Raw genomic sequence first — 14017 nt, forward strand, 5'->3', positions numbered from 1 at the left:
CAAAAGAAAGTATCTCTTGAAGCTGAGATATTTGATAGTTATAAAATATCCATTTATGAAGAGAAAGAATGAGAGAGAAAAAAAGTAAATTTATAATTTATTAATAAAAATTAGTAATAGATCAAATTAATTCATTAAAATTAAATACTTTTAACTGTAAATATTTTTTGGGCAATAATATACATTGAAATAAACACTGCAAAAGGCAGAAAATTGACAATGATCATTACCAATATTACAAAAAATTTCTCTAAAACAGGCGACAAAAATGCATTCGGAATTTAAATTTTTCATTTTGTCACAAAATCTTCCTTGTTATGATAATGTGTTATAAATTGAAAAAATGTTATAATTTGAAAATAATTTTATCCGAGCTAATGGAATATTTTCACATATAATAATAAACGTGAGGTTTTATCTACTTATTTAATATAGTTAATTTTAAGTTCAGTTACTTTTCTATCATTCTCTTTTCACCCATGCTTTTCATGCCAGAATGTAAATGGGATAATGAGTGTTTATTTAGATTGAAGGAGAAAGAAGGGCTATTTAAGCGAAGGTCACGCAAGTTACTTTTAGAATGTGTTCTGCCTACTTCCGACTACATTGTAACATGATTATTAGCAATTTAAGTCGGTGGCATCGAGTGCTTCTAGCCATTGGGCTTGTCTCACTGGTTTCTACAAGAAAGCCTTTCCTATGCATTTAAATTATCCTGTAAGCCATTAGGTTAATCTATTACATATGAATTAGTTCAACATCATATATTTTATATTTATCAGTTTTTGTATTTTTAATCCTGCTAATTTGTTCACCAGTTTATATATTTATGTTAAGCCAGAAGTGTATGGCTTGTGCAAGCCCAAGTTCGATCACTGTTATTTCTTTGTGTTCAAATAAAATGGCTACTTACACCTTTCTTCTGACTTTGTCTGTCTACAGTTTACAACAAGATTAGAGCTCACTAGTTTATGCTACCAAAGAAAGTGTGACTCTACAAACATATTATAATTGGAAAATAATTTAACTAAGCTAATGAAATATTTTCATATACTACAATAGCACAGTCATTATTACATAACTGCTAATCTTGAAACATGAAAAACTAAGAGCTTCCTCACATGAAAACTGGCAGTTCTCATGAGGTTTGGCACCGTGCAGCAATGCTCTCCTAAAAGAATCTAAAAGGACTTAAATTCCCTTTCTAATACATTATTCAGATTATTTATATTTTATTATACTGGTGTGTAATATACAACCACTTAATCAGATATTCTACATTTTATGTTCTTTGATTAATTTCATTTTGTAATTTTCTTCAGCTTCTGTAATGAGTAAAATCTTCAGAAGGAAAGAAAAGCCTTATTTGTTATATTGTTCATTGTATTTAAAAATACTTAAATAAATAAAGTATTTTTAAATACAATGAACAATAAAATGAATTATTTTATGGACCAGAAATTATTTTATAGACTTTATTTTATAATATGGATAAATATAGTAATGCACATTGATGATATTGATGAAAAACAAAATTAAATATAAATATTAACTAATAAACATTGGTTAAAGCTTATAAAAGGTTCCAATTTCTCCAGTAGATTAAGACAATTCAGATCAAGTAAAATTTAATTTTATGTACTACTGTACAGATAGATATTAAAACTAAATACAAATATTAACTGATTAAACTTTGAAAGATTCTTATTAAAGGTTCCCAAATGACTACAGTAGATTATGACAATTCAGATAAAATAAAAATTAATAAAAAAATATGCTGAAAATCGGTAGGGGTATGCAAATAGAATTTTAATAATTTGAAGTTTAAAAAATTCAATAATTTTTATTCATTTCTAGAAAATGTCTTCTTTAACAAGGTTAAAAATTAAAAACTATGAGATCCGGTAGTCTACCAACAGACAGGAAGACAAGATAGAAAACTAGGAGAGATAAATGGCAGCTATGCTGTTACATATTAAAATGCTTCTTACGTGTATGGATTCAGTGATGGGAATGAAGCCAAGAAAATTTCTTTCTGAAATAATAATTAAAAAGGCATTAATAATATGATAGGAACAATATAATTAACAATCCAATATGAAACAATATCCTATCATATTGTTACTACTTTGTTTAATCAATAAAGATTAACCATTTAGCAAATTTCAAATACAGTAAATAAAACTACTGCATATAATAAATAAATATGCATTACAGAGTTCTAAGAAAGTAGTATAACAGTCATGGCTAAAATGCTACCACAGATAATTAAATTTAAATAAATAGGAATGAATTCATAAAAATAAACAATGATGAGATTTTACTCTGTAATATAGCAGTATAAATACCTAAAATGATGAATAAAGTACTATCAAATTTCATGTAATGTAATACCACTGTCAAAATTAGCACAATACAAGTACATTATTCTAAAGTCATGAAAAAGAAAGAAAGAACGAAAAAGACCGAAAATTTGGTAATCTTTAGAGGCACAAACCAAGATATGTGATGAAACAAAATCTTGAAAACTATTATACTTAAAATAATAATAATAAAAAAAACTATTATACTTAAAATATGAGATATATTTTTGCTTATAAGATTTCTGTTAGCATAAATTTAGGTATTTTGCATAATGAAACTCGAAAGGCATACGAAACGAACGTGCGCCAAGGTATATATTGGCGAGAGAAAGTAAAGCTCGTGTGCAATGCAGTATATTTGATTTTCACCCTAGCTACTTGTACCTGGCCAAAGGTCTAATCCAGTAGTACTTTCTTCTCTTTCAGGTACGATGGCAAAGTATGTTCCTGTTTATTTTTCTTATTGCATAATATAGGTGAGCCTGATGATATTTAGTACTGATGATGATTCTATGTAAGTTATTCTTTTGAATACTTCAATTTTAATGTCCTTGAACATTATTACTTTTGTTATGCTTAAGTTAAGCAGAATTATCCTATTTTATTAAATAAAGAATTCATAGTTAATCTTTTGACTTCTGATTCTTTAATTCTGTGCTTGAGAAAACGTATTGATTACGCCTTCAGTGCTAATGCACAACCAACAAAAGATTATGAGACTGAGAAATTGAAATTTTGTAATGTTGTAAGATTCCAGGGGCATAAAGTCTTTGTTGAAAAAAAAAAACTAGTTACAAAGTTTATAAGAATAATTGTAACAAATAATAATGTCTATTCTAAAAGAATCAATTTGTATAGAAAAATTAACAGATGAAAATTATTCAGTGTGGAAATTTAAAATAAAACAACTTCTAATAAAAGAAGGTTTAGATGATGCTGTATTCGAAGAAAAACCGGAAACTGATACTATTTGGTTAAAGAATGATCGCAGGAACATATCTCTGTAATATAGCAGTGTACTAGAATTGGCTAGAATTGTAAAGGAGTACTAGAATTGGCTGAAAAGCTGCGTAGTATAGGTGAAGAAATTAAAGAAAATAACTTAATAGCAATACTACTATGTTCTTTACCAAATTCATACAACACCTTAATAACTGCAATACAAAGTAAATCGGAAGCTGAATTGTTGCTAGAATATGTTAAAAACAAACTAATAGATGAGTATTGTAGACGTGTGGAAACTAAGAAAGTTCAAAAGTACGATTCAGTTGCTTTAAAAAGTAAAAGCGAAAATAAACCAAAGTATGCTACACAATTTTGTACTTATTGTAAGAGAAATAACCATACGATAAATGACTGTTTTCATTTAAAACGCTACGCTAGAACTTCCCCGAAAACAGATGTAAATAATAGTAAAGTAAGAAATTATTCTCAAAATTATAAAAGTAATGCATGCCAAATAGCAAATACGCAAAGTGTAGAAAACATAACAAAACTTGAAGAAAATAAGTATTTTAAAAAAAGTATTGAAACTGAAAATACACAGATTCAGTTTAATCAAGTTCTAAAAGTGGAAAATAAACATGAAAACACGCAAACGCAAGAATGGGTTATCGACTCAGGAGCCTCATATCGTATGACGAGTGATAAAAATTTTTTCTCTCAGTTAAATGACTCTAATAAACAAATAGTAACTGTAGCCAATGGTGCTAAATTAAATTCTTATGGTATTGGTGAAGGTTATTTTAAAGTTCAAAACTTAAAGGGTCAGGTTACACAAATAAAATTGGAAAATGTATTGTATGTACCAGGTTTAGATAGTAATTTACTTTCTGTTCAATCTGTTACCAATAAAGGTTGCATTGTTACATTTGATAGTAATAAGTGTTGCATAAAGCATAACAATATACTCGTAGCCGACGGCAACGCTCAGCAAGGTTTATATAAATTGACCGTAAACCCAATTGATGAGAAAGCATACTTAGCTAATAATGTTTCATGTTCAAATACGAACTGTATACTAAAATGGCATCAAAGATTAGGCCACAGAAATATAGATGCCATAAAAACACTTGAGAAAAATGATTTGGCAGACGGCATTAAACTTGGCAAATGCACTCATAGTGTGGAATGTTCTACTTGTGTAAAAGCGAAACTAACTGAAACACCTTATCCCAAAACTAGTTTTAGATCTAAAAATCCACTGGATTTAGTGCACACAGATGTGTGTGGGCCAATTGAAGTCAACAGCTTAGGAGGGAAAAGATATTTCGTAACTTTCATTGATGACTATTCACGTTATACTCAAATTTATTTTATTACTTCAAAAAGATGAAGTATTCGACAAACTTAAACAGTACGTTGCATCGACAACAAATAAATTTAGAAAGAAAATAAAGGTTCTCAGATCCGACAACGGTACAGAATACTGTAACAAAAGTACTGAAAATTATTTAAAGAAACTCGGCATTTTTCACCAAACTTCAGTTCCTTATTGTCCGGCACAGAACGGCGTCGCAGAAAGGAAAAATTGCTCTTTAATAGAAATGACAAAAGCTATGCTAATAAACTCTAAATTACCGAAAGGATTCTGGGCTGAAGCAGCAGCTACTGCTGCATATCTTCAAAATAGGTTACCAACTAAAGCCACAGATAGAACACCATCTGAATTGTGGAATGGTAGAAAACCAAACTTAAGTCACTTACGAGTATTTGGCTGTAAAGCATTTTATTACGTGAGCAAACAAAAACGGCGCAAATTCGACAACAGAGCCGAAGAAGGAATATTCATAGGATATGATTCACGAAGTAAGGGATACAGGATTTATGTAGATGGAAGAAAAATAATAGTAAGTAGAACTGTTAAATTTTCAGAAAACGCGTCTTTACCTGACAAACTTGCAGAAAATAATGCTGAAGATTTAGAATTAATTCACTTCAATAACTCGCAAGATGATGAAGAAAATAATGAAGAAACATCTCTTGGCGATGATTTTACAGAAGATTCAAACAGTTCCGAAGAGTTAATTAAATGTGAAGAAAATGTAGAAAGAAGGGTTTCTAGCAGATCAACCAAAGTGGTCCCACCGGAAAGATTCTCTTATAAAGCAGAAGACGAAGAATCAATCTTACTTAAAATTAAAGATCCAGAAAGCTTTGAAGAAATTCTAAACTTACCAAAACGTGAACAAGAAGCTTGGATCAAGGCTATGCAAGAAGAAATACATTCTCTAAAAGAAAATGAAACCTATAAACTTACAGAATTACCAACAGGAAAACATGCAGTAGGCAGCAAATGGGTGTTTAAGACAAAATATGATCAAACTGGTAAAAATATAAAATACAAAGCACGCTTAGTAGCCAAAGGATTTACTCAAAAATACGGCAGTGATTATGATGAAACTTTTTCACCAGTAGTGAAACACACTACGATAAGAGTTTTCTTAACATGGGCAGCGTATAATAATGCCAAGGTACATCAACTAGTTGTTAAAACAGCTTTTTTGTACGGCAACTTAAATGAAGAAATATATATGGAACAACCAGAAGGATTCGTGGTTCCGGAAGAAAGACATAAAGTTTGTAAATTACAGAAGTCGATTTATGGTCTCAAACAAGCAGCTAGGTGCTGGAATGCAGAAATTGAAAATACACTGAAGAATCTGGGGTTCAGTCAAAGCAAAGCAGATCAATGTCTTTTCACAAAAGTGGTTCGTGATAAAAGAATTAAATTAATAGTGTATGTTGATGACATCGTAATAAGTTCTACAGAAGAAGGACTAATTCTTCAAACAATTAATGATTTAAAGAAATGTTACCAAATAACACATCTTGGTGAAGCTAAATATTTCTTAGGCATGGAAATAAATCGCAAGGAAGATGGAAGTTCTCTCTTATCACAGAAAAATAAAATAAATCAACTTGTCAAGCAATTTCAACTTGAAGAAGCGAAACACGCTAGCACACCAATGGAAATGAACTATTATAACCTAAACAAGGAAGAAAATCTCCTAACTTCAAATGATAAATTTCGCCAAGCTATTGGAAGTCTTTTGTATATATCGTCTATCACAAGACCAGATATCACAGCTTCAACTCACATACTCAGCAGAAGGTGTAATAATCCACGTCAAAAGGACTGGAATGCTGTTAAAAGAATCATTAGATACTTAAATACGACAAAGAACCTATCCTTACAAATTTCGTCGAGTGAAGAACCTAATATTACAGTTTATTCAGATGCTGATTGGGGACAAGATATTGAAGATAGAAAATCTACATCAGGAAGTGTTATTTTATTAGGAAGGAACTGTATTTCATGGTTTTCAAGAAAACAAACTTGTGTTTCTTTATCCTCAGCAGAAGCTGAATATGTTGCACTATCGCAAGCTACGCAAGAACTATTATGGCTATTAAAATTAACAGAAGATTTCAATCTACCCCAAACTCTACCGATAAAGGTATTTGAAGATAATCAGTCTACTATAAGACTTGTAGAATATGAAAAATTCAGTTCACGCACAAAACATATTGATACAAAAGTTCATCATATACGCGACTTGAATAACAAAGGAATAGTAAAACTTGCTTATCTTTCAACAGAGGAAATGGTTGCTGATATTATGACTAAACCAATTCCTAAAGCTAAATTTCAGTTTTGCAGGAATGAATTACAATTGGTATGAGTTTCATTAGCAAAACAGGGGCAATGTTAGCATAAATTTATGTATTTTGCATAATGAAACTCGAAAGGCATACGAAACGAACGTGCGCCAAGGTATATATTGGTGAGAGAAAGTAAAGCTCATGTGCAATGCAGTATATTTGATTTTCACCCTAGCTACTTGTACCTGGCCAAAGGTCTAATCCAGTAGTACTTTCTTCTCTTTCAGGTACGATGGCAAAGTATGTTCCTGTTTATTTTTCTTATTGCATAATATAGGTGAGCCTGATGATATTTAGTACTGATGATGATTCTATGTAAGTTATTCTTTTGAATACTTCAATTTTAATGTCCTTGAACATTATTACTTTTGTTATGCTTAAGTTAAGCAGAATTATCCTATTTTATTAAATAAAGAATTCATAGTTAATCTTTTGACTTATGATTCTTTAATTCTGTGCTTGAGGAAACGTACTCATTACGCCTTCAGTGCTAATGCACAACCAACAATTTCTCATATTTGACAGATGCAAAATGTAAGCTACAAAATATGGAATATAGCTTCTTTGCAGCATTTAATTTGTATTTCCATTTTGTAAGACAGTATTATTAAATCCACTATTAGCTTAAAATATTGCTTTATTAAATTTATAAATAGACCACTTACAAAAATCAGTTTGGAAATAAATTTTATTCTTCTACAAAGTAAAAATTAAAAAAAAAAATCCTATATTTATTTTTATTTAGTTCTTATTTTTTTTACAATTCTTGTTTTTTTTTAAAGAAGTTTCTTCATTCTAGTTATTTTATTTTAATGTGAATATATCTCCATCTATAATCCTGCTAATTTGTTCACCAGTTTTTGTCTTTTTAGTAATATATTTTCCAATCGACAAACTGGATTTACTGATTTCAGTAAAAACAATTAGTATAATCCTAATACATTGCTGAAATAAAGCATTCTTTGAAAGAATGCATTTTCTTGGAGATTAACATATCAAAACAAATAAATAAATAAATCTGATTCACATGCTCAAACTATGTTAAATAACACTGAAGCTTTCATAAACAATTTATAAACTTTAACTGCCAGAATTGGAATGACATGTCACTTTCAGTTTTCTAAGGTTTCCTCTGCAGTTCTGGTTGCTGTCTTTTAAGAATAACCATCTAGATTAAACAAAATTCAAATGATTCAAATTCAGTGCTCTTTACTACCTAGAAGAAATTTCATTGCTAATTTTAGTTTTCTACTGGGATACTTTTAAGTGAATGAGTGTAAAAATACTTAATGAGTAAGGAACCATTCTGTTGATCAGTTATTATTTAAGAGCCCCCTTTTGTATTACACAGTCCTCTTCCTGGGTGCTGAATAACTTGTATCATTTCCTATTGCTTCATCACAGATGAAGATGCTGTAAATTCTAGATATATCTATTCTCTTAACATCCTTTACCTCTCGGAATTTATTTTTGAATGTACGGCAATTGTATTATTGTGAGTTTACAGTCATATTTCTTGAATATTAATATTATAAAAACAATATATGGATAATAGGGTATATTCTAATGAATAATAAATAAATTTATCTCTGCTTAGTTTGTGAATGGGTTAATGCATTATTTCAGCCATGTTAATTACTGCGATCTACTCATCTTATTACAAAGATTTCCATAGAATTCAGAGAGGAAGAGAAACACCTATAATTCATTGAAACCTTCTGGGGGGTACTTGAATTCAATTTTACAAAATATAGCCATAAGGCAAAATTTCTTAGCTTTCAGGGAAATTCTGCAAGGTATTAATTACGTCTTGCATGATTCCGATATAAATACTGCAGTTTTCTTTACAAAGAAAATAATCAAATTTATAATAAAGTCTTAATTGAAACAGCATTTTAAAATCTCACTCTATTATTCCATCAGAAATTAAAACCATGCGGAAACTTCTCGATTTATTAAAAGGATTGCAATAAATATTTTCTAAAAAACCTGGTGTGACAGCAATATTTTGCTAGTGAAGACTTCTCTATTTATTAAAAGGATTGCAAAAAAAATATTTTCTAAAACTGAAGTGAAAACAATATTTTGCCAATTTATTAATGAATAAAAAATATTGCCAAAAACAATAGTTATTAATGAATAAAAAATATTGCCAAAAACAATATTTTTTATTCATTAATAAAAGAACATGAAATTGACATATGAAAACATTAACATCTACTTCAAGGTTCTAATAAACCTTTGGATAAATGGAATATATACCTTTGTTTATATTATATTATGGATTTGCTTTACATTAGTTTGACATATTTGTCATTCCCTGCAGGAATGCTGCAACAACATAAAACAAGAGTTGGGTAATTAACATATGGCTAATATATTGCTATAATATCTAAATTTCAAAATCTCTAAGTGGTCAAGATACATCTTAATTATAAATTACAATTCAGAAGTGTTTTATAATAACCATCAAAATCTTCTAATTATATCTTTTAAATTTCATTTTACAGCATTAAATTTGAACAAGAAAATGAAAGTTTTGATACAAACTTCAGTTATTTCACTTTGAGAAGAAGGCTTATAATCAAAAGTATTCTTTTTATTTCTATATACGACTGATGAAATATGCTTGATGAAATCAGCGATATCTGTAGTTTTTGAAGCAAAGAGAATCTTTAAAAGAAAAAAAAAAAACTTAAGTTTATTCTTAAGTAAGTATAATAACTTAAGTTATAAGATTAAGTTATAAGTTTCAATAAAAAATCTTTTCTTAACAAAGTTCTGTTTAGCACCACTAAAGAATAGCTAGACTTTGAAATGAGAGATCTGCTAGAAGTAATAGAAATTTGGTGCCTTAATGTGCAAATAATGTACAAATGCTGAAAATTTTTAAAAAAATCTCAACTAACATCAATACAGTACAGAAATTTCAATATTAAATAAGCTAAACTGTAAATAAACTATGACTAAGAAGTAGAATGAGCTAAAAGCATATAAATCTTGAGTTACCAATAGTAAATTTAATTTAAAGAAACATCAAACAGTTATCTCTGCTGAAAGAATTCATTAATAAAAGGTGACAATATTAAAGGTAATAAAATAACAAGGTAATAAAAGGTAGTTTTTATCTTAAAAGTTAACTAACATTCTATTGTTGTATAAGTGCTTCTTGAATTAGTCTTTGAAACCATTTAGATATTATTTAACATTTTCATTTTTCTACAACATGAATTTTGAAAAAAAAATTAAGATAATAAATAAGATTGAAATGCCATAAAATGTAGCTAATAATACATCTATGTTAATTAACTTGTAATAAGAGCTATTTTGGGAAACAAATTTAAAGATATAAGAAAATAATAAAATTGTAATAAAAGTACTTTTTTTATCATTATTTTAAAAAAAAATACTCATTTTTTTAAAAATTTTTATCATTATTTAAAAAAAAATAATAAATATAAATGATGGGTATCTAATATTTCCCAAGGAGAAACAACTTTTATCTTTCCTCATCATTCCCGCTTTAAGAACAATTTTAATAATTTAATTTCTCTAAGCTATAATACTTATTATTACCAATATTCTGACAGAAAATGCCTGTTGTGTGCTCAAGTACATATTTAGTGATCTAAAATTTTGTTTGTGGGACAATTATCTGAAAAAAAAAAAAAAAAAAAAATTACAGCCTAAATTTTTTTCATAACAATCACGGTTTTAATCTCTTTTTTTCATTGACATATTATACTTGTGTAGCCAGCTGAATTGAATGATGGAGAAACAATCAAATTAAATAATTTCATAAGAAAACATTTCAGCAAAAATATCTACATAAATATTATGTGTGATACAAATTTATGCATGATGTAAAAGATAATAGTGCTGAATCAAGTTATGGCCTTTTAATCTGTTTTAAATTTAAAGCATGTTACAGTAAAATCATATAATCAAAGCAGGAATTTATATAATTTTTTACAACTTGCAGGTTACATGTTTGCAAGGCAAAGGCAAGCATTCAAAGAAGAAAGATTAAGTTACTATAGAAGATTAATAAAAGGTAAAGTTCCTTTGTTTTTCAGTAGAGGACCATAACCATTTATTATTGCTTTGAATATGAATTGGTTATTGGATACAGAGTTTTGCTTTAATTTTGTTTGGTACGTAAGTATGTGCATAACCTATGTCATATAAGAAGTGTATGAAAATCTTAGTTCTGGAAAGATGCATTTCAGAAAGCATTATTACAAACACTTTACTATTTTTAGATAGAAAACAAAAATAGTCAAACAATTAAGGGGACTTTATAGGCTATTAATAATTTTATTTTATATATACAGGATATTTGTAAACTGTTTCAACAAAATAAAAGTGTTGATAGTACCTGCCAAAGTAAACAATACAAGGGTTGCTACTTATATTTCTGGCCTAATAATGAAGAAACAAATGTTTATGATTGAAACTGGTTTTTATTGTTTCTCAAAATATTCTCCACAAAATCAATACACTTTTTCACGCATTTGAACCAATTTTTGAAGTGCTTTTTTCACTCCAATTGAGGTAACTCCAAAACAATCAGCCACTTCGTCGGGTGTCACAAATCTCTGACCACGTAATTTATTTTTGATGTGCGGGAATAAAAATGTCATTGGGTGCCAAATCAGGACTGTATGGCTGCTGACCCATCAATTCTATGTTTTGGCCTGTCAAAAATTCCTTGGTTTGAGCCGATGTGTAAAAGCTCACACTGTCATGATGTAGAATGATTTGCCTTTTCTTCTGCTTTTTTCAAGTTTGTCCAATGACTTCTGGCGAACAAATGGTTGTGTACCATTCACAATTGACCATCCTACATTACTCTAATGTGTGTGACCGGTAGTGCCAAAGAAACAGACAGCCATTTGCTTCGATGTACTTCTTCTGTGAACAAATTTTGTTGGATTTGGATCATCTTGGAAGACCCACACATTCGACTGCTGTTTTGTTTCGGGCTCATATGCCCGAAACATGATTCATCACCAGTGTAGATGTCATACACAGCCTTTGATGCATCTTGAAATTATTTTTCCAACATTTCCTAGCACCAATTGATACGAGCCTTCTTTTGAGCATTCATCAGATTATGTGGGATCCAGCGCAAACAAATATTTTTACAGCCAAATGTTCATGTAATATCTTATCATTGCTTGTCATACTAATGCCCGAAGATGCCTCAATCTCATGGTATGTCTCATGACGATCTTGCTCTATCAGTTCATGCACAGCATTGATATTTTCTGGCACAACAACTGATTTTGGACGACTTTGAAGGAATTTATCTGGGAGCAAACATCGACCACGATTGAATTCTCTAGTTCATTCAAACACATTCAACCAGTTTTTTACAGTGCTGTAGGATGGTGCTTTATCGTTCTATAAAGAATTAAGTTTACTGAAACACTCATCTTGATAATGCACATTAAAAGTTATGAAAAATGATCACACAAAAACGCTCATGAGTCAATTATATTTTTTTGTCCGAGATGAATTTTTCAATTTACTGTAAACAACATAAATCATACTAAAATGACAAAATGTTCGAAAGAGGCTATGGTTAAAAATATCAAATTTTCGAATGGAATCATCTGCAGTCACCTAGCAGCAAACACAGTTGCCAAGGCCAGAAACATAAATAGCGCTCTTCATATTTAAAATGGAAGTCTGCATTTCAGTGATGCAGTGTCAGAAAAGAGTAATTTCAAAACACATTCAACAAACAAAAATTGTCACTTTTGACGTGCCAGTAGCACATCTCCAGAACATAACCATCAAACATTTGTTGTGCAAAATTCTAATGCAAGAAGCAGAATTGAGAGTTACAGCTGATTGGCTGTTAACAGTCAAAGGATCTATTAAGAGTTTATCATTAACCATATGTGATGATGAATCTGAATCAACTCTCCAATTAACTACCCTGTTTTGTTTCATTAGCACTAGAAATGATGCTAGTTGATTATTAGTGTTATTTATGCAGGAAAAAAAAAAAAAAAAAAAATCCATGATTACTTTCTTTCTTTACTTTTTTACACATTTTGCAAACCTGTTTGAGGAAATTTTCTAAAAATATCAGTTAAATGTTCAACTATTACATTTGATACAAATCTTTTCAGTCGATTTTATTACAAAAAATGAGCAATATGATCAACATGTTCATAATTAAAACAAGTTTTTTCTTTTAGTCTTTTCTTTCTTTTTCTTACATTTAATAAATGTAACTGAATTGGTTTTGATATCTCTGATTCAGTTTTATCCATCTTCTATAATTAATATTGTTTGTTAAATTTTATAATGTTTTTTCACCATTTGACAAAGATTCCCAACTACTAATGAAATATTTATATTTCACTGATGAATCTACCAAAATTATCATCTTTCCATCAAATTTATTCTTTCAGTTAATTTAACATATGTTCCATTTTACTGATATGAGAAGCTATACCCTTTCTTTCTTCATACTTACCATTGATATAATATTTTCTTTTACCTAAACAAGATGTATTTTTATGATCAGATTTTTTTCATGTACAGAATACAGTTTATCGTACACATCTTTAGAATTAGTACAGTTTAATACATGCATCATTGGACCTTTATCTACAGAAGAAATTCTACATTTTTTAACTTTGGCATTTTTTTAACCATTCTAATTTTTTTAGATTATTCGTTCATATTGCTTAAATTTTTATTTCCTGATACTATGTTATACAAATCAGATCACTCAATTTTTATTATTATTTGAAATTGCCATACTTGGAACTAACATTTCAACATTTCTTAATATAACTACATTTTTATCTACAGTCATTTTACTTTTTTTATATAATTTAGACAAATTTTAATTCAATTCTTCCCAAATAATTGTAAACAAGCTTTCCTGTATATCATCTGAACATTCGCTCTGTTACCATGTTGAGAATTTGTACACAGGTGGAAAAGCATATTATTACTTGATAAGA

The 14017-nt window shown here is 29.1% G+C and overlaps 1 protein-coding gene across 3 annotated transcripts in view; it reads right to left on the minus strand.

The window, feature by feature from the left end:
• Positions 1-14017, minus strand: part of LOC118204075 (uncharacterized) — a 184892-nt gene that overhangs the window by 21567 nt on the left and 149308 nt on the right. For all 3 annotated transcript variants that reach the window (XM_085813752.1, XM_085813754.1, XM_085813755.1), the window contains exons 18-19: positions 9579-9701; positions 1992-2035 (exon numbers count right to left, since the gene is read on the minus strand). In XM_085813752.1, coding sequence (XP_085669878.1) covers positions 1992-2035; positions 9579-9701 — 167 coding nt within the window. The remainder of the gene's footprint in view (positions 1-1991; positions 2036-9578; positions 9702-14017) is intronic.

This window comes from Stegodyphus dumicola, chromosome 3 (genome assembly GCF_044657685.1).
Source record: "Stegodyphus dumicola isolate Sdum_Otavi_A_Nest chromosome 3, ASM4465768v1".
Taxonomy (NCBI): Eukaryota; Metazoa; Arthropoda; class Arachnida; order Araneae; family Eresidae; genus Stegodyphus; species Stegodyphus dumicola.